Source organism: Ahaetulla prasina, chromosome 1 (genome assembly GCF_028640845.1).
Source record: "Ahaetulla prasina isolate Xishuangbanna chromosome 1, ASM2864084v1, whole genome shotgun sequence".
NCBI classification, from domain to species: domain Eukaryota; kingdom Metazoa; phylum Chordata; class Lepidosauria; order Squamata; family Colubridae; genus Ahaetulla; species Ahaetulla prasina.
In genome coordinates, this window is record NC_080539.1 from 230,887,126 (window position 1) to 230,914,100 (window position 26,975).

Sequence of the window (26,975 nt, forward strand, 5' to 3'; positions counted from 1 at the left end):
AAATGCACTTACCTTCGTTACCGTCTCGGAGATGTGAGCGCGCACACCCTACGTTCCTGTGCGCCTCTTCTGCGCATGCACAGAGGGTCAGAGCATGGGATGTGATGACGTCCAGGCGGGGAGCCGAGCGGGACAGCGGCAGTGCCCGGGAAGTGTCGACAACTCGAGCGGTTTTTGCTGCAGTGTCGAGAGGGCGAGCATGGCCAGTTGCTCGCTTCACTGCCAAAGCCCCTCAAGCTGCAGGCTTGCAGCTTGCAGAGAGGGAGATTTGAATCGGTTCGGTTCGGCGAACCAATTCAAATTTTCCCTACCTCGCCCAAGGCGGGCCGAGGTGGTCGAATTTCACCTCTGTGATTGATTAATGACAGAACCCACCTTCTTCCCCTCTCATCATATTCCCTCCCCCCATCTTTTTTAGCTAGATTGATTTTATAGTATTGTATTTATATTATTATAAATTATACAGTTTTATTTTTTAATATTGTAAGCCATCCAGAGTTATTGTGTGGCAAGATGGGTGGCTAATACATTTTACAAAGAAATAAAACAAACAGACCCAGTACAGTAGATTAAAAGACAAGGAATGCTATAAATTTAAAACAAAACAAATTCAGACCTTTTCCAAAAGGCAACGTACCTGATTCAGGACTGGTTTGATTGCAGCTGTTCACAATGCTGTTTGGTATCACTTTAGTGGAAGGTGCTTGGATTCGTGGATGAGCTGGATTCAGATGTAATGAATTTCCTAAAGTCATTCCTGACTGATTGAGCACCCCACAGTTTCCAGTAGGCTGCATCTGATTTATTAAGCCTGCAAGATGGTTATTTGGGCCAGGACTAGTGCAATGGCCAAAATTAGTGTTTGAATTCAGGCAGTGCATACTTTCCCCTCTCAAAGGTAAATCCTGTGCCAGTGAATTCGGAAGAGTGCTCGAGGTCATAGTAGTATCTGTAAAATGTAGTTGGTTAGCAGAGCAAGGCAAAACAGTATTTGAGCTCCCACAACTAGAAATACTATTGCTGCTCATATGAGAGCTTTGGCAGCTCATGGACTGAAGTAACTGAGACATCGATGTGATGGGAAATGAACCCTGGTTCTGCTTTCGTATCAAATCAGGCCCAGATTTCGGAACGCCGACTGAGCTGTCCAACTGAGACTGCCTAAGCAAACTCAATACTGTAGTGGTTGGGGGTTTCCTTTTCCTCAAAGGATCTTTTTGTTGAGACATAAGTTTATCTCGTAGTGCTGCTCGACCACTCTGCCCTTCGTTTGTTGGTAGAAGCACATTGGCGGTCGGTGGAAACATGGGGTTTAAAGTGCTATGTCCATCATTGCTGCTATTGCTGGCAACTATTCCAGAATTGCTACTGCTGTTATTGTTATTGTTACCAGCAAGTTTATTTTGATTTGCTAGCTGTGCTTTGGCTGCTGCTGAGAGTAAACTACTAGCTGGAAAAGAGGCAGCATTGTGCTGATTCAAGATCTGATTTAAAGGCATTCCCAGCAAGCCAGGTTGACTCTTCATGGACCCACTTCCGGTAGATGCAGGTGGAAAAGCTGCATTGCCCAAAGGGTTCAAAACATTACTCATTCCAGCAATCAGTGAGTTAGGAATGTCCTTATATTGGTGGAATCCATCTATCTTCATGGAAGGGCTTGATGGCATGGATGGTCTAGGAGATCCTATTGTTGATCTTGGTGACCGAGGGGGGACTTTAATATTAGTACAAGATGACTGTGGTCCTACTGGCATCATGAAATTTCCATGATCTGACGATGTGGAAGAAGAGCGTGATCTTTGGGGTGAAGCCTCAATCCTTCCAATTCCAGATCCTATCATATGAACCGGTGACGTCACTGGTGAGGGCGAGAGAGAAGTTGAAGCAGAGTGCTGAACTCTTTGCATGTGGCTTCCATGGTTTGTGTGACCAGGTTTTACAGTTGGCAAAGGGAGATTACTTGGTAAAGGAACAACAGCTGGAGGCATGCTTACATTCATCACAGGTACCTGAGAGTGGACATTTGAATGGTAAGTACTTGGATTCATTATAACAGGATTTTGATTCATGGGCTTGCTAGGAATGGGGTCAAGAATGCCAAGTGGATCCTTCTCTGATGTTAATGGCTTTTTCTGAAGTATACATGAAGAAGGTGGTGGTGGTGGCGGCGGTAGCGGGCCTTGAGGTGGTTTGTGGTGAAACACTGCTCGCGACATTTCCATATTAGCTGAAAAATTACACATGGGTTTTTTCATTACTGGACTTTTGGTGGTCAGAGTTGGAGAAAGAGGTATATTAGTTCTTCCAGCCATTGCACAAGATGACTGCACAGGAGAACCATGTAACATAACAGAGGGTGGGGAGAGAGGGGTCCTGTTCATGTGAACAGGGCTAGAATTGGGTGCTCCATGAAAATTGGAATTATTCCTTGTGAAAACATCTGGACTTCCAAGTGGATCTGTCCTAGGTGAGATTGAACCATCTCCATATATTTGTGATCCCGATGACGCTGGACTAGGCATTCCTCCATGACTGCCACGATACGGAGACTTCTGCCCGTGTTCATTATTGCCCAATCTCTGTCTAGGATAGACAGAATGAAGTTCTTGTTGGCTTGCAGTCATCTCTTGCACATATAACCTACCCATGGCATTTGAGGCTCCCATCATCAACTTGAAAGGAGTTTTACATTCTGGCATCACAGAATTAGTTATTCCTTCATGTGATTTATTCCTCACTGATCTTGGTGTTGCCGCTCGTGAAGGTACAATTGGACTTATGCCTGATTTTTAAAAAACATGAAAATTACTATTTCACAACTACATAAATCATGTACTAAAATTTAAATCACTTTAGCCAGGAATTTTGGTAGACATTCATATACTATATACATTTTGCCCTATTACATTTTTCTCTATCCTACAGCTGTCTAAATGTATGGTTTCAATCTTCAAAGTTCTCAGCAATGGCCATCCTGAAGCTCATCATTTTTTTGTCCTATGTCACTGCGGCAAACTGGAAACAGAAATTCAATCAATTGAAAATTGATCTCTGTGGTCCTGATATGGTACATACGGTAAACAATTGGAGCATTCAATGTTGTAGGAACTAGGTAATACTACCAATTAATTAGGCTTCTAGGTCTAACCAAAGTTAATTGTGCAATTCAGCTAGAAAAATCAAATAACTTCTCCTAGCCAATATAAAATAAAAATATCACAATGATACAGGCATGGCACCTGTGGGCCTACATTTCTGTATGAAACCATGCATGTGATTTTTAGTCTAAACAAAATTCTGTTCAGGTATGAGCTGAGCTACTCAGAATTGGTTCCCTATGGATTCCACCAGCACCCAAAATTGGTTTCCTTCACATACACTACAAATATTTAAGGTTGTACTCGATTGTCTACCTCTTGACATAGCATAGCAGTATGACTTGGGTCCCCAAATTCTTTATGCTGCCCCATGGCACACTTGTCATAGTTGGAAGTCTCAAACCACAGGAAGGCCTGCAATGCCCTTTCTCAGAATGGCCATGGCAATACTCCTGTGACTTTGGGTTTGTAAAACAACAACATTTGTAATGCAGAGATATTCACAACCACTTCCTACTTTTTAGATAAGTATTCCAGGTGTATGGAGACACTTTTACATTACCTTGCTTCTTTTAAATATTAATCCTGCCACAACACATTGTATTGCCAGGTTCTGTGCAGGTGCACTTGACATTTGCTGGATGTAACTTCTAGATCATTCTTAGCACCCAACCTTATAGCTTAGTCTTAGTATGCTACAATTTGCCACCACAGAACACTTTATAGCCTAGCAGCTTAGAAACTCTTAGTTGACCTTATTTATGTTCAGGCTCATATATTTTACATATTTTTATATACTTTTCCTGCTCCTATGCCATCTATTCCTGACCATATTCCTTCCTTGTGCTTTATGTTGGTCTATGACCATAATAGCAATAGCAACAGCACTTAGACTTATATGCTGCTTTACAACCCTCTCTCTAAACGGTTTACAGAGCCAACATATTTCCCTCAACAATCTGGGTCCTCATTTTACTGACCTTGGAATGGTGGAAGGCTGAGTCAACTTGAGCCAATGGGAATCAAACTGCCAAACTGCTGGCAGTCGGCAGTCAGCAGAATTAGCCTGCAATACTGCATTCTAACCACTGCACCACCATGGCTGTAATAACGATTGCTTTGATTTTTAGGCCTATGCATGCTTCAAATTATACTACAAGCAGTGATGGGATTCAGCCAGTTCGCATCACTTCGGGAGAACTGGTTGTTAACTTTCTGAACAGTTTGGCAAACTGGTTGTTAGAAGAAATCATTAGGGCAGAGAACCGGTTGTTAAATTACTTGAATCTCATGACTGACTACAAGGATACTTTGAGATGCCAGAGGTGCAAATCTAGCATCTGCCTGCAACTCTTTAAAACAAATCCATATTATGGATTCTTTCTTGCCACCTTCTGGCCTCCCCCAGTTGCTTGTTCAAAGTCCCCTGGGTACGACGGTCATGGGACTCTAGGATGTTGCAACCATTGCAAATACATACCCATTGCTAAGTGCCCAAATTTGATCACATGATAATGGGATTGTTTTGTGGCCTGTCGTCTGCCAGCCCCTTCAGCAGCCAAATCAGATGAGGAGGAAACATGGGAGTCAGGGTCAGCATCAAGGCAACCTGAGAGCTCCAAGAGAGAAGAGGGAATGGAGCTGGCAGAGAGAGACAGAAGTGGAGCCTGGGCCATCCATCAGCCCTCAGATCAACAGCCCACAGGTCTGGAGGTGGCTGATGAGGAAGAGGAAGAACAGCTGGATCCAGTGCCTGACATATGGATGTGCAGAAGGCAGAGGAGAGGAGAGCAGTGGAAATCTGTAGGCTGATCCTTGGGACAGAAGAGCCACCGCTGCTAGCGAAGCCCCACCCTAGCTCTGGGGATAAAAGGCAGGGGGAGGAGATGAATAGATGTGACAAGACAACTATTCATCTCCCAGCCAGACAGACTTCTTAGCCTGAGGTGAGAGAAACTTTTTGCCAGGCTACTGGTGCTCCTAATAAGGAATCATTGATTTAACTTCAGAGGGTTTGTCGTGTTTAGGGAGCTATGTCAGAACAGATTGCTGCGACCACGGTTGTAAGTATGAGGAACAAATCTAGGTAACTTTTTTTTAGCTTTATTATAATTTTGAATAATTAAGGATTACCTGTATTCACAGAATGCTGATAGCATAGCTACTTCCCAGGAATAGTAAATTCCCAGAATGGCAGCATTTTGCCAAGATAAGGGATTGTTGCACTGATTTACTTATCTAAATATTTTTACACATGAAGCCTCTGTTTATCTAATACAATAGCTCAGGCTCATTCTAACAAAAACAACAATTTTTGCACCTTACAAAAAAGAATTATCTAAATAGCCCTCTATAACTACAATGCTAGGGAGTGAACCACAGACCTTTGCAAATTTAAAACTAATGGATTAAGACAAGAGGCTCACATGGTTCAAAGTCTGGATAAATATCTCTCATAAACAGATGGGCATGCCGATATAAAAAGAAGCACTCTCTTATTTTGTTATCCATAACTATCTTTATAGTTTTTTTTAAAAAAAATATTTTTACTTATGCAAATGAGCGTATCAGATTTCCTTGTTCCCTGTAATGAGAAAGAGAACTCACTTGTTCCACCTCCAGGACTAGTTAGAACCAATGAGGGATGCGGTGCTTCCATGCTTTTATGAAGGGTAGCCACAGCAATAATTTTCCGTTTATGGATGCATAGCTTAGTGACATCTTCATCTGCTTTAACATCTTCAGCTGTTCTTTGTGTTACAGCAACTCCAGGATCAAAATTAAATACCTTAAAATAATGTAGGAATCATAATGTTACATAGTGGTCCTAATTAAGATCACTGATACAACAGCTCCAGAAACTTTCTCAATTTCTTCTAAAACTGGTCCATCAAATAAAATATGCTAATTTTTGTTTTTTAAGAGCTGCCCTTCCAGAGTACTCGGAGAACCTCCTATAACTTATTATATGACTCATGAACCCTTTATTATAGAACTTAGAGATCCTTTTGACTTAGTGCTGGCAAATCTGCAGGATGGTGTTCTGCTGTTTTGAGGATTCTTTCAATATTTTAAAGCCTCCAGATAGGGGGATATCAATTCTCAGAATTGCCATCTAAGTTTGGCTCTTGAGAATTTTGAAAATTGAACTACTTACATCTAGAAGTTGTCCAGATTGGAGAAGATTGGCTTAAAGTATTACAATAATTCTTCTACCCTCCAAAAAACTCTACCACAAGCAACATACTAACCAAAACAAAACCCTGCAGGGTGACAAGGAAAACCTGGAAGACTTGCACACTCTGGCTCATGGAAGGTGGCGGGGAGAGAAAGATTGGAAATTGTTGCCCACTTCCGATCCAGAAGGTTAAGGTAACCACAGGACCAATTGTTCTCCAAAAATTTTGCTTAAAAGTTATTTCTTACTACAGGGTTTGGTTCTTCTATCTTGGATCATTAATACTTTTCTCCTTTATCTAGTGTTTCTTACAAACCATATTTCTAAATGTGGAAAAGAGTACAGCTATTTATTTTTAAAGGCACTTTGGAACTGCTATACTGTAAAACTGCAACTAAGAAAACTGATCTGACAAAGGTGGGCTTTTGTACATTATTCTAACTGGCCAATCATGTCATGTTCTTTTTTTATGATATCCCATGCCCTACTCTCCTTCCACACATTCCTTCTCCTCTAAATTTTGTGTTCAATTTCAAAAACATTTCAATATTTAAACTGTATTTGATTTATCTCCATCATCAACATCTATCATCCTCAACTAGGAAGGATAATATCTTCTTATAATAAATAGGGAGATGTTAGTACTTAAAATCCAATACATTTCAAGCTAAGTTAGTTTTTCATTTAGCATATTTGAATATCTAATGTTACCTTAGGAAGGATGAGAGGACATTCTAAACCACACTTGCATGTTCCATCAGTCAACAGGTATGTTTTAACCTGCTCCAAACAGGACAATAAAGACCCACTAGGACTGAAAGAATAAAACATGTAACAAATCTATGTCAATTAGTGTTAGAAGCACCTTATGTTAACAGATCAAATAGCAGATTAGAAAACAATAACAGGCAATATAATTTATCTAGAAGTCAAGATGAATATATTTTCCACTTAGAACAGTATTTTTAACGTATTTTTCTCTGACCTTCATTTTGCAACAAGCATTCAAAACTTGAGATTTCAGTTCTTTTGAATACTGTGACTATTACTTGTTAACATATAATGAATACAGTATGCATATTTTATTACATATTTAATATATAATTTGAATATGGGGTGATTGTTAAGCCACTAAAGATTATTTTGACAATTTCTGTGAATGTTGTGTCCCCCCCCCCCAAATCTTATTTCTATTTCATTGTTTCTTGTCCTTGAATGTTAAATGGTTCAGAGATATTTGGGAATTGGGTGGCCTCCAAATCTAATAAAATAAATACATTTAATGTATAGATGTATTGTAAAACTATTGTTCAGTTATTTCAGGCAGAGAATTAGGCCCGTATTGGAAGAATCTCTCCATCTCTCTCTCTCTCTCTCTCTCTCTCTCCCTCTCTCTCTCTCACACACACCACTTTCAAGCTTCTATATCACATCATTGTTTTTAACCAATATCACTAACCTACTGCAAGATCCCTTCAGCTAGCGCACAATTTTTTCAGAGGTATAGACCTGCGAAAAAATGAAATGCAATTTGGATAGTAATGTAGTCTATAAGAGAAATTATTTCTGGAATGCTTTTGTTTAGATCAGGCATGTCATCTGTAGCCCATGGGCTGCATAGTGCAGCCTGGTCTGGTAGTGCGGCCTTACAAGATAATAAAAAAAATATAATAAAATAAATGTATTATTTATATACATTAACTATACTATATATTTTATATATAGTCCAAGACAATTCACATTCATTGAGTGATAAATTGATAAACATCGATTTATCACTCAATGCGGCCCAGGCAAGCCAAATGTTTGGACAACCATGGCTTAGACCGTACGTAGTGAAAGATTGCATATAACTACTAGATAAGTCAGCATAAAGCAAAGAGTAAGTAGAAAAATTTCTGGTGCACAATCCATTTTATCTATTCGGCCTACTCAAACGGTGACAGTTTACTTTGGGATAAATGCAGAGTACTCCCAAGCAAGCTGCTGCATAATTGGAAATGGAACACAAAAGACTCTCATTTCCTGTTCTTCTGTTGTTCAGAAGTCTCCAAATTCTGTCTGCTATTTGTACCCAGCCGAATTCTGTGACTGCTGAAATCTTGCCCTTCCATCTGTTTATGGGGTAGAAAGGATCTTGTCCCCTAGGGCAGGGGAGTCAAACTCAAGGCCCGTGGGCCGGGTCTGGCACACGGGGTGCTTAGATCTGGCCCACGGGGCCACCCTGGAAACAGCAAAGGACTGGCAGTGCCTCTGCCAGCGAAAATGGAGCTTGAGAGGGCTGTGTTTTCAGCTGCGACGGCCTCCCGCAGCCCTCTACCAGCGAAAACAGAGGACATCACAGACGAAAACTGCCATGCCCACTCAGCCCCTAAGGTCAAACATAACCCTGATGCGGCCCTCAATGAAATCGAGTTTGACACCCCTGTCCTAGGGCATCCTGGATCTGTGAGGACACTGAGGTCTAAAAATATATTACATAAAATCAGGATATTCTTTACCTTCCCTTTCCAATCCTAGTTCAAAAAATAGTTCACCTAGTAATGTACGGATGCTCAAATTATAGCATAAAGTGACACGAAGGAATGTTATGTAGTTATTTTCTGAAGAAGATTGGACATTGAAATTTTGCACACATTAGAACTAAGCTTAAACCACAAACTTTTTCTCCCATACAAAAAAGTGAGAAACCAAACCTGGAGTGTACTCTGTCAATGTTACACTCCAAAATCACTGCATTTCTCAGGAATTTCAATTTTATTTTAGTTAAATGATTAGAGCATATTCCTGAATTGGTGGTATCAAGATGATGAGAAAGGTCGAAAATATTTAAAATTTTGGGATCATGGCATCACTGTTTTATAGTGTTATTGTGATTTTACAGATTTTTACCTTTATTAAAATACTTAAGATTTTCCATAGATGAATTGATAAATCTTAATTATTAACTATTTTGATATTTCTCATTTTGAAGCGCTAAAAGTAGTTCTTGACTAATGACTAAAATTGAGCCTGGAATTATGGTGATAAATGGTTGTTGTCACTAAGCAAGATGCCCAAATGATCGTCTCTCTTAATGACCAAATTCCTGGCTCTTGCTGTTGTGGTCCATTAACCAACTGTGCAGATCAGTCAGGGAGTGGGGGAAACCCTGGAGGCCTGGCACAGGCCCAGACCTGCATTGTAGCACTCCCCCAACTCACACATGGCTTTACTGGGATGCCCTCACACCGAGGCATCCCTTGTACAGCTTCCTGACCCTCTGGGACCCACATCCTTGGGCCTAATCCTCCTGGTCCCATCTCATACCAATTAGCTCTTCCAAAGATCACTTTTCTGAAACAGTGTCCAACTGATGTGACACATGATCTTCTGAGAGATTGTGAGAATGGCAGCCACTTTCAGAATGGCGTGAGGTGGCCGTGCCTTGCATTGGCTGGGCGCTCATTTGGAAAGGCAATTCTCAGATCACAAGAACTGTGGCTGCTTACAAAATGGCACTCTCTTCCTGATGGCACAAGACAGCTTCTGTATAAGAAGGCTGTGCAACACATTAGCCAATTAGAAAGGAAGAGAAAAGTAGAGCAAAACATGATGGGACAAAGAGATGGCCCAAGGGAGTGGGACTCAGCGGGATGGGCTGCAGGCCCAAGGCCTATGGGAATTTAGCCAGGCGGGAAGCAGGCCCAAGGCCTGTGGGGATCTAGCTAAGGGAGAAGCAGGCCCCAGGGATCCAACCAGAGCAGAAAGGGGGGGGGGGAGGCGGAGGAAGATCGGCAGGTGGATCAGTTGCAGTGTCCCTATAGTCAGTCTTAAGTGTGGGTGGATTGCCAAATATCCAAAGTGTGATCATTGGCTGGAAGGATGCTACAGCAGCCATACAGGTTGCAGGTACAGGCACAGGTACAGGTTGTCTCTTTGTTCAGCACTGTCATAATTTCGAATGGTCGCTGATTGAATGGTTCTAAGTCAAGGACTACCTATAATGATGAATTATTGTTGGAACTGGATGTTGCCTAACAAAACATCCAGTTTTGATACGGTACTCCAACAAAACACAGGAACATAAATTACGTAAGTATAAACTGTTCAAATAAATAGCTCCATTGAAAAATACAATATAAATGGAATCTCCCTTTAATTGTGTAAAATGTGGAACTTCCGGGAGTCATTTTCAATTGCTTTAGGTATTATTTCATGTTTTTACAAAATTCTAGTCTTTTCTCTATTCTATTGTTTGCACCATTCCTTCCAAATGTGCTGTTGAAGAAAATTATGCCCTGCTTTATATCTGATACAGTAAACTAATCACAGATCTGTTATTATTGTATAAGTCAAATGAATCTGAAAGATTACGAAAGCTGATAGTATAGCTGCTATTCTGACCATGCCGTACCATGTGCCCCAAGGAAGCAAAGTTTCAAATTGCTTAACATACCGATCAGCTGGCAATTATCCAAGTCCTTTGCCAAAAATATAATGGATTTTATACTTGTGCCAAGTTCTAGGAACACTTGACAGAGAAGTTATAATATAAATGTTCGGTCACAGCAAAAATAGAGTCAGGTTTTCAATCTGTGGATACTAGATTTATTGCTTAGCCTCTACTGCAGATTATGCAGTTGTTGCCACAAAGTTAGATCATATCTATTAAAACCAAGACATACAGTAACAGTATTGTAAACTGTTCAAATGGAGTTCATTGGAATAAATTCAATACATGTTACTTTACATAATGTAACATGCCATAATATAAATATCTATCTTCATGTGACTGAACTTGTCTTACATGCTAATAAAATAATTCTAAAGATTTTACAATCCAAACTTCACCCACTACATGGGATGAAACCTAACATATATATAAGCTGGATTCAAAAGAGGCAGAGACACTAGGGATCACGTTCTTAATATGTGACAGATAATGGAAAAGACTACAGAATGCCAACAATGGTTATTTTTGTTTAACTGTGTAAACCATCACAGATTGTAGAAAGCCCTTAAACAAACAAACAAAAAAGGATTATGGAGAAACAACTTAATGGTTCACAAAAAGAAAAAGGCTGTGCCAAAGTTATATATTGTCATTTCATTTTTTTAAAAACTTGTATGCAGAACATATCATGAGAAGTGTTGGACTATAAAAGAAATTAAGATTACAATTGCTGGGAGAAACATGAACTACCTCAGATACGCTGAGGTGGTACCACTTTGATGGTAGGATCAATGGAAGAATTAAGGCATCTCTTTTGTTGAAGGTAAAAGAACAGAGATTCAAAAGCTGGTCTGCTCTTTGATATGAAAAAAAAATATTCAGATTATGCCAACTGGCAATGCCAATGCAAATAGGTAAAGAAAAAAGTCGAAAAGCTATCAGACTTTATTTTCTTAGTGTCAAAAACTCATAAGGCTTGGGAGATGATAGATGTAGACAAAATGCTGAAGTGCAGAGACAGCACATTGACAAGAAAGGCACATATAGTTGTGTCTTTGATTTAATTGTTGTAACACATGCCTGTGAAAACTGGACAATCAGAAAGGCTGAAGGAAGGAAAATGGCTATCTTTGAATTGTTGTGCAGGACAAAACTATTCAGGTTACTTTGAAAAAGTATATATAATTCAATGCTAGATGAAGTAAAGTCTAAATGCTCAGTGGAAGCAGTAATAATGAACTAAACCATAAATATTTTGGACATATAACACAAAGACAGGAACCATCAGAAAAAGACTCTGAAACCTCAGAAAATCAAAGGCAATTGAAAAAGAAGCTAGCATAAGACATTGATGACAAAAGCAGCAGCTTATAAGAACACAAAGAAATACCGTATTTCTAGGAGCATAAGATGCATCTTTTCCCCCCCTAAAAGAGGGTGGAAATGTTGGTGAGTCTTATACATCGAATAAAGCCATTTTGGGCCTCCCGAAGCCCCGCCCCACTCATTCCATTTTTGTGAAAAATGGGCCCATTTTTCACAAAAATGGGGATGTTTTTGCCCTCCCCCAGCCCACAGGAGCACTCTGCAAGCCTCCCAAACCCTCTTCACATTCCATTTTTTGCAAAAACTGGCAAAAATCGGGCCCATTTTTGTGAAAAACAGGGCGTGCAGAGGGTTGGGAGTCTTGCAGAGTGCTCCTGGGAGCCGGGGGAGGGCAAAAACTATTTTTTTCTTACTTACCATTAAGTCATTAGGTTAATGGCGCCTTTATCGGTCTTGCCTTCAAGTTGCAACAAAACCACAGGGAGTTAAGAAAATTGTTACTTGCATTTACAGTCCTCCTGCTTTTGTTCTGTCCAGTATAAAATAAGGTCCAATATAGGTCCCAGAGCTTGGACGCGGTGATTATTTATGCGGAAGCAGAAGAGCCTTGGATACGGAGCGCTTCAGGCTAATAGGGACCATTCAAACCATTTCAGGGGTTTTAGGAAAGCTCTACCTTTGCCTGTCTGCTCACCTCCCCCTCTTCTCCCGAGTGGGAGATTTTCTGAATCGCTAGGCTGCTGATTTGCGCTGCCTTAGCGATTCTACGTGATCCAAAGGCTGGCAGTCTAAAAGACCGTTGCCATCACCAACGGTGCCAAGCAGAAGTCTCCCAAAGAACTAATATATTATAAACAACTGATGATAGAGTTTGGTTTAAATGTAAATGATCCAATTGTAGTATTTGAGGATAATCAAGCTGCTATTAAAAAGGCAACAAATTTGGCTGTAAAAACAAGATCTAAACACACTGATATTAGGTACTTAAATGGTGTGGCTTATACACCAGTGCGTCTTATAGTCCAAAAAATACAGTAGTTTCAGACAGACAATCTCAGGCCATAAGAGCCAGAATATATATCTCAACAAGTAGTTTTCATTTAGCGAACAACTTGTTTACAACAATTTATAGTTACATGATGGAAAAGTAACTTTGTGACTAATCTTTGCATTTATGACCTTCAAATATCTGTAAAGCAAAGGAAACTGAAGTAAGATATAAGCACAACTGCGATTTCACATAGAGCCCTCTTCAGTTAATGATTGAGTCAGTGGGCCCAACTGTGGTTGCTAAACGAGGATTACCTATATCTCTGTCCCTAGCTATGTGTCCTCAGAAATGTAATCAAAAATTGCATTCTTAGATTTTTTTTTGAAAGCAGTAACATTCAAGAATAGGAAACTATATATAGGCATTAGCATATAAATTAAAACATTTAATTTGTAGGATAACACCATACAGTTAAATTAATTTAATAGCCTTAAACATGCAAAATGAAACAATAGCTGAAAATGACATGAGGTAGTATGCAACGTGATTCATAGTGTATGATTTGTTTTCATGTATTGTATTAATTTTGATTCTTTTTTTCCAGATTTCCATGTCTTGGTATATGTCAATGACGTATTCTATATATAGACACTGACTTTATAACAAAAAGAAAAATAATTTCTTTGTTTGGTCATGTTAATAACTAACCTTAAATGCATTCCTGCCCCTAATATGCCAGAATGCCATTATTAAGTCAAGATGAAATATCTCATTTTCCTTTTTCTTCCATTTCAAGAAATGAGTGGGAATAATGGACCAAATACTTCAATCACTATTTTGAAAGTTGCTGGATATTGCCCTTGTAATAAAAGAATAGGCAAACACAGAAGATTTGTTGAAATATTTGTAATAATGATGATGTGTCATAGGTAACTTTCAGAAAATTGTACCAGTGCAGGACTCACAGCTTAACCAAGTGACTACTGTTATAATCAAGTCAAGTCAAACACATTCACTAGCCCAGGGGTCTGCAAACTTGGCTCTTTTAAGTCTTGTGGACTTCAACTCCCAGAGTTCCTCAGCCAGCTTTGCTGGCTGAGGAACTCTGGGAGTTGAAGTCCACAAGTTTTAAAAGAACCAAGTTTGCAGACCCCTGCACTAGCCAGAAAGTGACCTGGTTATGTTGTTCAGAGCTACCTAGCATGGTTCCTTCCAGTCTAAAAAGTCTTTATTTTGAGGGGTTGGCATATATTTAACAAAAGTCCCTAGGGAGATAGGGCGGTATAAAAATATGAATAAATAAATAATAAAACATAAAACACTATCCCCCGTTTTTACTTCTTAAGTATGACAATACAGGTAGTCCTCGATTTACGACTATAATTGAGCCCAATATTTCTGTTGCTAAGTGAGGCAGTTGTCAAGCGAGTTTTGCTCCATTGCACAACCTTTCTTGCCATGGTTGTTAATTGAATCACAGCACTTGTTAAGTTACTCTCATGACTGTTAAGTGAATCTGGCTGCTTGTGAGAAGGTTGCAAAGGGTGATCACATAACTCCAGAACACTACAATCATCATAAATATGAGTCAGTTGCTAAGCATCCGAATTCTGATCCCGGGTTAATGGGGATGCTGCAACAGTCATAAGTGTGAAAAACAGTAATAAGTCACTTTTTTCAATGCCATTCTAACTTCGAAGAGTCACTAAAATGAACTATTTTAAGTTGAGGACTACCTGCATGGCTTATTGTGTAGCCATACTATTTTGCTTTGTACCATATTAGATTCTTATCTATTAATTGAGGCCTTTGAACTATGGTGCTGGAGAAGACTCCTGAGAGTCCCTTGGACTGCAAGGCAATCAAACCGGTCAGTCCTAGACGAGAGCAATCCTGACTGCTCTTTAGAAGGCCAGATCCTGAAGGTGAAACTGAAATACTTTGGCCACCTAATGAGAAGGAAGGACTCACTGGAAAAGAGCCTAATGCTGGGAAAGACTGACGGTAAAAGAAGAAAGGGACAACAGAGAACGAGGTGGCTGGCTGGAGTCACTGAAGCAATCAGCGTGAGCTTAAATTGACTCCAGAGGATGGTAGAGAACAGGAAACCCTGGAAGAACGTTGTCCATGGGGTCACGATGGGTCAGACACAACTTTGCAACTAATAAGAACAACAAGATTCTTTTTTTTCTTTTTATGATATTAGGTTGAAACGCTATATCTACTGGCAAATTGCTTCTCACAAATACCCAATTATCTTATCCTTTTAACGATGTTGTCAGTGTATTCACTATTTCGATTTAAATTCTATTTTATAACACTCATTCAGCCAATGCCCATTTTCAGTGTCTTGTGTAATCTGGAAGATCTTTTAACATACCGTATATACTCGAGTATAAGCCGAGTTTTTCAGCATGTTTTTTGTGCTGAAAAACGTCCCCTCGGCTTATACTCGAGTATATACGGCTTATACTCGAGTTTTTTTTTTTTCTTTTTTTCACATTATACCGGATGGTGCAAACTTGGCGGGGAAGCCCTGCCGGTGCAGTGAGAGGCGGGCGGGGAGCCGCCAGCCTTCTCGGCTGAGGGAGGGAGGCTTTCCCTGACCGGTAGCTGCCTCATTTCCCTCCCTCGGCTTATACTCGAGTCCCCAGTTTACCCCAGTTTTTTGGGGTAAAATTGGGGACCTCGGCTTATACTCGGATCGGCTTATATTCGAGTATATACGGTTTCAAATGAGACATTTTGTTTTGATAGTGATAAAATTCACATTTATCACAACCAAATGTAGTATTAATCATTATTACAACAAGTTTACTTTCCCCCAATTTCTTATTTTCTCAACTATGTTAGTTTGTGGATTTATGTAGTTTAAAAAAACCCAATTCGGATATTCCATGGACATTTTATATTACTTTTTCCTGATATGTGCATTTTATATGTAATTTTCCTACCCTGCACTTTTAGTAAGCAATTTTGGCTTATATATTTTTCTGCATAACTTGCAATAAATATATATTTTGTGTAGAGGTTTCTAATTGCAAACCACATTATAGAATGCCATAGAAATGCTTCAACTGAGATATATTACAGAAAATTTTGGCAGAAAGATATGTGCAGTTTATTTCTAACTGCAATTCTGTCTCTAATTAATACTGTTTAACCCAATTCTTAAAAAGGTACAAGAGAAAAAAGAAGCAATAGAAGCAATGTGAAGGGTAAAAATGAAATTTTGTTACTAAGTTTACTACTACTAATAAAGAATGTAACAAATTTGTATTATAAGGCAGTTCAACAATCAGATCCTAGTTCTGTTCCATTTTTATTTCAAAATCTAGAACAAACAGAAGAGTACTTTAGCAAATCAGCACTATCACAGAACATTAGTTGTGCAACTAAATCATACTTAATGGGCAAAATAAAACACCACAAATTTTAAATAGAATGTAATGTTTAGGTGTATGCTATTAATTTCAATATTGGTAGCTGATTTAGACACATAATTCTAGCTTAATAAAGAATTTGTTGATTTATTTAGTGTATGGTGCTGTTACATTAGCAGGAGACTAATTGTAGCTTAATAAAGAATTTGTTTATTTATTTATTTAGTGTATGGCATTGTTACATTAGCCAGGAAACTATAATGCTAATGCATAGTAGTTTGGCTGCCTGTTTACTAGCTCTGTTAGATACACACTTGCGCGCTTCCAACTGTGTGCCACAAGAGGGTGGGTAGCTTCAGACCAGAAAGACAAGCGGCTTTTCCTGCAGCGCCATCCAAGGTCCTTCTCCTTCCACCGAAGCTGCCTTGCAAATGGGAGTTGCAACTGGGAAGGTTCAGTGCTAGCAGGATTCTATCTGCCGCACAAAGCGCCAACTCTTCTTGTACTTACATAGAACATGCTTTTTGAACTGCTAGGTGGGCAGAAGCTGAGGCGAGTGATGGGAGCTTATCCCGTCATGCAATAATAGGACTCGAACTACGGAAAGGGAGACCATGAAGCCACTGAGCTACCACGCCTCTTAGTAAAGAGTTTACTAAAAAGCAATCAAGTGGTAGGCCTATGTGTTTCTCAAAGCAGTGATGGTGAACCTTTTGGGTTCAATGTGTCAAAAATTTAGAAAACGTCTTACTGGTAGTTCTCAGTTTAGGACTACAATTGAGCCCAAAATGTATGTTGCTAATGAGAAATTTATTAAGTGTGTTTTGCCCCATTTCACAACTTTTATTGTCACATTTTTTAAGTGAATCATTGGAGTTGTTAAATTAGTGAATATGGTTTCCTTATTGACTTTGCTTGTCAGAAGGTTGCAAAAGGTGATCACATGACCCCAGAACACTGCAGCTGTCATAAATGTGAGTCAATTGTCAAGCATCCAAATGGAAATTATGTGACCATGGGGATGCTGCAATTGTTACAAGTATGAAAAATGGTCATAAGTCACTTTTTTACTGCCATTATAACTTTGAATGATCACTAAGCAAACTGTTGTAAGTCAAGGACTCTCTGTATTTGATTTTGTTGGTGTGTCGTATCTCCCACAATGAACTGAGCCAGAAGTTGAGGCCTAGGCCTTCAAAGCACCGCTGCCACTCAAAAAGACATATAGTAAGAAAAAAACTTTGTAACCATACTTGTATTTGCTGCAAAGGAAATTGGAAATTTCTATGTTTTTTTCCTTCCTTCCTTCCTTCCTTCCTTCCTTCCTTCCTTCCTTCCTTCCTTCCTCCCTCCCTCCCTCCCTTCCCTTCCCTTCCCTTCCCTTCGCATTAGTTATGTTAGTTTATGTTACTCCCCCCCACTCTCTTTATATATATATATGTATAAATATATATATATATATATATATATATTTATTTTATTTAAAAATAAAATTTATATTACCAAATATAAATATGTATGTATAAAAGATGCACAATAAAGAATTAAGACAGAATGCTAAATAAAAAAGTCTTGCAATAATAATTATAAAATTGATGTTCATACTCAATAAATCAAACGTATAAAAAAGTCTACTTGAATATTTTGGTTTAGCTTTGCATTCAGTATTTTAATGGATTTTACAAGGTTATTTTATTTGGTAATTTTTCATATGACCTAATAAAGACTTCTGATAAATGTGCTAGATCTATTATACATTGTAATAAACTTCAACTTATGAATACCAATATATCTCTTTTTTGATTCTTACAAGGTATCTTATAAACAGCATGTCTGTTCTTGAACATGAGGAGAAAAATATATTTGGTCTCAATAATGGTTTAGACAAATACAAGTTTGATTTTGGAAAAATAAACCCATTCTTTATAGGGTTTTATTGCCTTCAGAAACTTTAAATAATTTCCCCTTCCTAAAACACATAGCTTACTATTCTGATAACATTTTCTAGGTTTGCATACACATAGTAGTAAGCCTCGGTTTTCCAGACATTTAACATTTAGAAATTGACTTATTCAGCAGATGGTTCATAGATAGGACTAAGCAAGATTAATCTTTTCCACTGCAGGGAAGAATAAAGCCATATAAACACAGAAGATTGCCCACGGCAGTATGTAAAATCAAAACATGAACTGAAGTCTACATTCCTGACTTTAAATCCCAGGCTTTTTCTTTCTGCATTTCTAAGCCAATAGTTTGGAGAACTTGTGGGCCACTTGTTGCCTCAAAATACAGCAATCATGTGGAAGCGAGGAACTTTACACAGGCCTAAACTCAGCTATCAATCTCTTCTCCTTTGGCACATGTGCCAAGAAGAAACGTCCCTGCCACAAGTAACACATGGAAATAAGTCCCTTCCACCATGCATACAAGGAAAGAAGTTCCTGATCGTTCGGCATGTAAAGAAAGTGGTTAAATCTGAACCAGAAAGAAACTTTAAGTCTACAATACTGTCAATGGATTTCTCAATGTGTTTTTAGTATTATGACGTTTGAGCATCGCATGTTTATATAATGTTCTTGGAAGACATATATGGTTCCTACTAAGACACTCTTTATTTTTTCCTGCTGGATCAGAACAAGTAGCCATCTTAAATTTATCTCTCTTCAGATTTGATGTTATTACTTTGAACATACACTTCATGACATTCCCAAATGTAAAATCCATCCATTCAGAGGCAATAGTTAATCCAATTTCAGGAATTGAACTTTTTTTTGGGGGGGGGCATATATCTAAAAAACCCAAGCAAGATTATAAAATGCTTTAAATGTGGGTATTGAAATGTTTCTTAATTTAATGGATTAAAAAAAATGTTACACTGAGGACATTCACCATCCACACATTGATGTATATGAATTGTCAGCCTCTTTTATTATGTCAGTTTTCCACTGTGTGGCATTCAGTGATTCACAACCTATCACTTGGCTTGTACATGATTATGTGCCCTATTTGTTTCTTAAGCACATTTATGGCAGACAATAATAGATGTGAAAGTTTCAGATATTTAAACCAATGAGAAAATATTAACATGACTTTTAAGTGATATATTAACAGCATATTTTTAATGGGAACTTTTTTTGCTTTTCATGCCGTTGAATGAATCAAATTTATTTTCCACGTCAACTTAATTATTAAATAATGTTAATTATTAGCTGTGGAGCTCTTTGAGTGCCTTTTTAATAATCTCTGCATTGAAAGGCTCATGATAACCTGGAATTTTAATATTTTTATAAGACGAGTTTAGTGCCTTTTCTTTGAACTTTTATGTTCTACAAAGTTGTTAAATATGTTCCATCAGCAGCTTCTCTGTTTAATCTGTATTTAGAAATTGCAGAAACTATTTTCACACAGGTTTATCCGCATTTAAAAAAAAACACAAATTAATTGTTAATATAGAAGCTATTTGAAAAAGTGAGCTAAGCAGGTTTGTGGACAGAATTAATTTTAGACATTTTGTTTTATCATTGCTTTCTCAGGATAGTAGAGATTACTGTTTATGGGTGCAAAAGTCATCTATTATTTTCTTGCCAATTCAGCAACTCTTATTCCACAAAACTCTGATGATGAAGGCATTTTCAGCCAATTACATAGCTGCATACTTACCTAATATACAGGACTCCATTTTGATCCACCCTCCGTTGCCAACCAACTGGGACTTGTACTGCTGGCAGCCCTCCATCCTTGTCCCCACTGTCACATTCCTTGCTTCCATTCATTTTTCTGATTAAGCTTATGATTCTTCAAAGATATCAACAGGAAGATGATATCCTTATTCTAAAAATCATCATGGCCTTCAGGAGGTGGCCACACAGCACAGTAATTCCCAGGGTGTACAAAGTGCATTGGAAGGCTCTGTCTCAGTCCATAAAGTCGACCATTTTTGTTGACAAGTCAATTGCCCATTCTGAATCGGGGCAGTTATGAAATGTGTTATTCCTTATGTAGTCATAAGGATATCCTAGATAGGTAAAAACAAGTATTTCCAACTTGGGAAAATCATAATCCATCAATTTTCTGTCACTGGCAACAAAGGGACACAAATGTTTATTCCTAGTTCCATAGCACAACTCCAAGCTTGCTGACTGTCTAAGCTAATTTGTATTTTGAGAAATTAACTCCCATTTTTACAGATGTATGGCAACTAATACCTCCAGGTATTCAATCCTTTTCATATGCCACATTCTTTTTGTTTTCTCATGCTCTTCCATTCATTGTCCAAGGTACTCCTGGACACTTCTTCTGATTCTCTCATGATGATACAACTTCAAGATGAAATCCTGAGGAGAGAACATAAACAGCTGAATATAATTATCATTTTTTAAAAAAGGAAGTTAGGTATGTGCAGTTTAAATTTGTTCTGTTTGGGGTATTAAATAGCTCATTAAATAAGCATTCTTTTCTTCTCAGTCTATTTGCACAATACAACATAGTCTGTTGAACTGTCATTTTGGGTTTACACAAATGGGACTTGTATCCCACCACAAGCTTTAGTTAGAGAATTGGGTTTTATGCAAACCCAAACATTGGATGTTTCAGATTTAGAGGACATAATAGATCTGAAATAATAATTCAAATCCACAAGCTGCTTTGCTACAGTCTCTTTCTATCCCAGAGCTGGCATGAGATCACACCTCCTTAAATTTTGCTGTCCGCACACTGCACCCCACAATTGTGTTCTGAGCCTTCCAGAGGAAAGGGGAAATGCTAATGTTCTGAATGGCTCAGTCTGTGCCCTTTGTTAAGGTTTTTCACCAGATTTGAGATCTGTTTCTCCAGTGCATGGAAGAATTTCCACTTCCTGCACAGAGGAGAGGGGGGAAATCCCTTGGTATCATGGCATAATGGAGCTAACATCCAACATTTCCACGGCTTGCAACATTTCCCGCTGGCTTTCCCATTAACTTTCTGTGGCACTTACTTGGCAACTGGTTGTAAATGCGAACAGTTTGATAAATACCAAAAACGCAGTAATGGAGCCTGGCACGACAGTTTACATTGGCCAATAATGCTTTACTGGCCACACACCTATTCTGAGGCTGTTGTGACTGTGAACAGTTGACCAAACATAAGTCGATGACTGCTTATACGACTTAAAGGGGGGATGGGTTTAATACACCCTAAGTTGATCACTGGAGTATTTGACCCTGTGCAGCAGCATGGAGTCAAGAGTTTTCTTTTTAATTTCTTGACTGCTTGCCAAGTTAACCATTTCAAGAGGCAAATGACATACGGAGCAACCCAAAGAACAGAATTTTTCAGTCCTATGATCATAAACGTGAACGATAAAGTTAATGTCAGGGACACCTGCTCTGCAAATGGACAGATAGCTGCTTAATCAACCCATTTACAAAGGAAGGAAGGAAGGAAGGAAGGAAGGAAGGAAGGAAGGAAGGAAGGAGAAAAAAGGTATACAGGTGCTAAGGAGCCAATTTCCATCATAGCCAGAACTGAATGAGGAATGGATTAAACAGCCAGAGACCAGATTGAAGAGGCAGTCCTAAAGAAAACAATGGAGCCACAAGACTAAGTATAGAACATATCATCTCCCTGTCTATATGTGTGTATATATGGACCCTGCATTGTCAGCAAGCTCTTTCTAGAGATGGGATGGGAAAATATTGGTTCCAGAATTGGGTATCAAGCTATCCTTGGACTCTCTTAGCTGTGGGGAGGACACTGAAATACAAGGCAAGGGCATGTTGACATGCTTGGGAAATGATTAGTGGGCTGTCCTTATGCAGGGCAAGGAGGCTGTGTAGATTCAACTATAGTTAAAACATAGTGCAAAAGAGAAGTATAGGTAGTCCTCGACTTACAATCACAATTAAGCCCAAAATTTCTGTTGCTAAGTGAGACATTTGTTAAGTGAATATAGCCCCATTTTATGACCTTTCTTGCCATAGTTGTTAAGTGAATCACTGCAGTTGTTAAGCTAGCAGCAGGGGTTGTTAAGTGAATATGGATTCCCCATTGGTTTTTCTTGTCAGAAGCAAAAGGTGAACACGTGACCCCGGGACACTGCAACTGTCATAAATATGAGTCACTTGCCAGGCATCTGAATTTTGATCACGTGACCATAGAGATGCTGCAATAGTCATAAGTGCGAAAAATGGTCATAAGTCACTTTTTTCAGTGCCATTGTAATTTTGAATGGTTACTAAATGAACTGCTGTAAGTGAAGGACTACCTGTAGCTAGTTGCTAGGGTCGGTGATCTCTCATCAACTGTGTTAGTTCCAAACGTAATTTTAAAGTGACTGGAAATTATGAAATGTGAATATGTTGTGCTTGTTTCACATGACACACAACAACAACAAACTTAGTCCCCAGATGTACATCTGGAAACAAAATTTTTCACCATATTCACATTTTATACCATTTAGCTCAACATTTCATTTGGTACAGTGTCTAACAATTCTGTCTGCTAGCATGCATGCTACCTCCTCTTCTCCCCCCATCCAATGGGGATCCTTTAGGATAGGGGTGTCAAACTCGCATTTTCATGTTGTTGTCACGTGACGTATTGTGAACTTTTCCCCTTTGCTAAACCAGGGGTGGGCGTGGCCGACATGTAACGCATCCGGCTTGCGGGCCACGAGTTTGACACCCCTCCTCTTGGACACCATATGACATATCCCCACACATGCTAATTTAACAAGTATAGGAACCATTGGTTTTCAGTTCCAACCATATTTAACTAAAATGGCAGCAATTACAGGAAGTGAATTTGGCTTCCCCAATGATTTTGCTTTTCAAAAGGTCGCAAAAGGCCACAATAGCTAGGTTTGTATTACACACTTATGCATATTGCTTTACTTAATTGCTCTGGGCTATGTATATAACTTGGTTTTGACTGGTTTCAGGTGTTTAAAATTTATGCCTCTATTATGGAAGGAAAAAAAAGTCTACTAAGGTTTTTAGATATTAGCATAATGAGAATCAAAGTTGGCATTAGTTTCTGTTCACTGGGGAACAACTTTGTGCTTAGGCCTAAACATGCCTCCTGAATGGCAGATCACGTAAATGGCAGCCAATTATGTTGGATTCATACCATAGCTTGTTTTAATAATGGTTTGCTGATCCTAATGCAGATAACATACAAAACAATGAACAATGGCTTGTTTATTTCCAAACTCTTTATACTGACCAACTTCTAGGAACTCTGGACATTCACAAATAAAAACATACTCAATAATAAACAGATAAAATGAGGGGGGGAAAAACAAGGAATAGAGGATGAGAAAAACTAGGCAACTGCAAGAAGAAAACATACACTGCCAGAAACAGAAAATACCAAACACGGTTGTTCTGTTTGCATAATACAGTACACAAATTCAATAAGTCCTTATGGGCTGGTGTGATATGTGAGCCCAGCAATGTCATGTCAGGAGTTTCCAGGCCAGGGGTCTCCAACTCCCGGTCCGTGTCATGCCAGAAGCTCCATCTATGGAATGCAGGCAGCACATGAAACAATGCCCCCTCTGGTCCACAGAAAAACCTCTCTCCATGGAACTGGTTCCTGGTGCCCAAAAGGTTTTAAGGCCACACTTGATTTAATAACAAAGTATCCTTTGACTCATGTCCAGTTTTGGGTTATGACAGAGACACAGCCATCTTGGCAGTATTATAGCAGCACTTTCTTTAAAAGGGTAGTTTATTAAAGAAGTTCTCAGCCTATTCCATAGTCTTGGGATCTCTTCATAGTTTCTCCTCAAAATTCTAATCAGGGCTGATTCTGCTCAACTTTCAAGAGCAATTAACTAGATATGACCCTCTGCAGATTATTATTATTTTTAATGTATAATTGGAAATAAAGTTCAATAGCATTCCTATTATCTGCGACTGAAATACAACAAATGTGTCAACCCTGAAGCTGACCTGACTGAAGCCATCTTGGAGCTTCAGTGTTCCCACACCGGAACTGAGGGATAGGGAAGAGGGAATTGAGATAGTTGGAACTTTATAGCCAAAATAAAATACTTTCTCTTGGGAACCAAGGACATTCTCATACCTGGTCAGAGGAAGGAAGAGTGATGTCACCAGGCAACCAGACGGAGCTGTAATTGGACCATGTGACTTGATTGTTTTGGGAAAGTGAAACCTTTTGCTTCTAATTAAGTAAAAACCGCGGGAAGCTCAGAGTCAGTCTTCACCAGATTTTTGCCAATATAATATATCCAATAAAGCTATTCTTTGAGGAATCTACTTTGCTTGCTATGAGTCTATTACTTGGAACCCTGTCAAAATGTGCATTATTGTCTACTAATATTAAAAAAGCTAGAAACCTAAATAGATACAAAGTACTTTTCCCAGATCAAAATAATTGTTAAACCAAGTTAAATTTTCAGTGTAAAGTAAGCTGGTTGTTGTTGTTCAGTCATTAAGTTGTGTCCGACTCTCTTCATGATCCCATGTAAACCTGAGAATTGTTCAAAATTGAAATGTGGACTGTGTCAGGCTTTTTACAATGTAAAAATAACAACATGAATATAGTTTTCAACATAAGCTATTATCAATGTAATTTTTAGTCCTTTCAGAATCAGAATTAATATTAATAGTAATATTATTTTATTGTTGTTGACAACAATAATAGTAATAATATTGCTGATAAGAAAGACAAAGAAGTTTGGATTGTGGATGTTGCAGTACCTGAAGGTAGTAGAAAAAGAACTGGAGAAAATCACAAAATACAAGAACCTGCAAATAGAAATGGAACAACTGTAGCAAAAGAAAGCAAAGACAGTTAATAGTAATAAGTGCCTTGGATGCAATCCCAAAACAACTTGAATACCATAAGCACTGACAAAATCCATCATTAGTCAACTGTAAAAGGCAACTTTTCTTGGAATAACTTATATCCTGAAATTATACCTTTAATATCATTAAACAACATCTGACTATCCCAGATCCTTGAGAAGCATTTGATAGGTGGACAAAAATGCCACATCCAAGCTTGCTGGCTGTTCAGTCCACCACGGCTACTCAAGCCACAAGACTCTGGATGGCATTTAGTACCCAAACATACAATTTAAAAAATGGCAGCCTGGACTAAAAACACATCAATAAAAACACGAGAGGGACTCCACAGGAACAGTGTCAAGTTTTAAGGGCCTTGCAGAACTCTAAGAGTATGGATGCCAAATATATTTGTGGGGGGATGCTATTCCAGAAGGCGGGAGGGGGGGGCAGTGAAACAGAAAACACATCTCTCAGGTTCCACAAGATAACACTATTTAATTGAGGGGACTTGGGGTGCCATCGTTCTGCATGAAATACCAGGAGGGCAGAAACAATTGAAGACACAGTCCCCCAGATAACCAGGTTTAATGCCATAGAGGACTTTATAAATAAGAACTGGCACGTGTAACTGCACTTGTAAGCTAAGCAACCAATGGAACGCATGGAGCAACAATGACGCATGGGAAGTGCCCATTACTGCTTGTACTGCTGTTTTGAACCAGCTGTACCTTCCAGATAGGTTTCAAGGGCAGCCTCAGGTAGAGCATTTGCAATAATCCAGCTGTGAGGTGATTTCAGGACTGTCTGAAGGGCCCCCCAGTCAAAGCAAGGTTGAAATTGGCACACTAGATGAATTTGTGTAAAGGTTCTCCTGGCTCTAGCTGCCATCTGGTCTTTGAGCAGTAGCAGCAAGTCCAGAAGGGCCCTCAGATTGTACCCCAGTCTCAAGTGGGGAAATGGAACCCATCCAAGACCAATTATAGAAATGTCCTTGACTTAGGACAGGGGTGTCAAACTCGTGGCCGCAAGCTGGATGCGTCATAAACTCGCCATGCCAACCCCAGGTTGGCGAAGGGGAAAAAAGTCATGATACACCATGTGATGATGAAAGTTTGATACCTCTGACCTAGACCAAGCAGCCACAATCACAGCCACTCATTCTTGTATTATTGAGCTGAAGTCTGCACTACTACTGCCTCCTTCAAGTCCATGAGAAATCACCTCCTCTCTCAAAAGAGGATGATCTCATTACACGGACTCATCCTTTGATCACCTCCTGGGCTACTTTGACAATCTAGGAAGGGCTAGGATTTAAGAAACAGGAGGCCAATGTTGACAGATTAGAAGAATTTATCTACTTCCTCAGGAATTACAGAATCAATGTTATTTTTTTATTTAAGAACAAAAATATTAGGAAACAAATTTCTATCTGAAGCTTAACTTTAATGCAGTTACTGTAACGCAGCATAATGAGCTAGAATGTATTTTTGCAATGCATATCTGTAGGAATTAAAAGGGCTTTTCATTGGATCTTTGTGTATCCGATTGTCCCTGTAAACATACCAGGAATAATCTTGTGCTTCCTTAGTACGTTTAGTAACAATATGTTTACTAAAAAAAAAAAAAGACTAGCAAATGGAATTTTCTATGCATTGTTAATTCTACCCTTCTGATGGTAGTTACCGTCTCTCAGCATTGTGCCACTGTATTGCAAAAAAATAATGATTAGCTAACTGTTTCAGAAATACTATTTTTGAAAATATGAGGAC

At 38.9% G+C, this 26,975-nt stretch overlaps 1 protein-coding gene across 3 annotated transcripts in view; it reads right to left on the minus strand.

The window, feature by feature from the left end:
* Nucleotides 1-26,975, minus strand: part of MBD5 (methyl-CpG binding domain protein 5) — a 151,787-nt gene that overhangs the window by 35,966 nt on the left and 88,846 nt on the right. For 2 of the 3 annotated variants that reach the window (XM_058193225.1, XM_058193242.1), the window contains exons 3-6: nt 20,072-20,745; nt 6,988-7,090; nt 5,706-5,886; nt 638-2,782 (exon numbers count right to left, since the gene is read on the minus strand). In XM_058193225.1, the coding sequence (XP_058049208.1) occupies nt 638-2,782; nt 5,706-5,886; nt 6,988-7,090; nt 20,072-20,184 (2,542 nt within the window). In that variant the 5' untranslated portion in view covers nt 20,185-20,745. Of the gene's footprint in view, nt 1-637; nt 2,783-5,705; nt 5,887-6,987; nt 7,091-20,071; nt 20,746-25,116; nt 25,165-26,975 lie in introns of all 3 variants that reach the window. The other variant, XM_058193234.1, reaches the window with a different exon arrangement.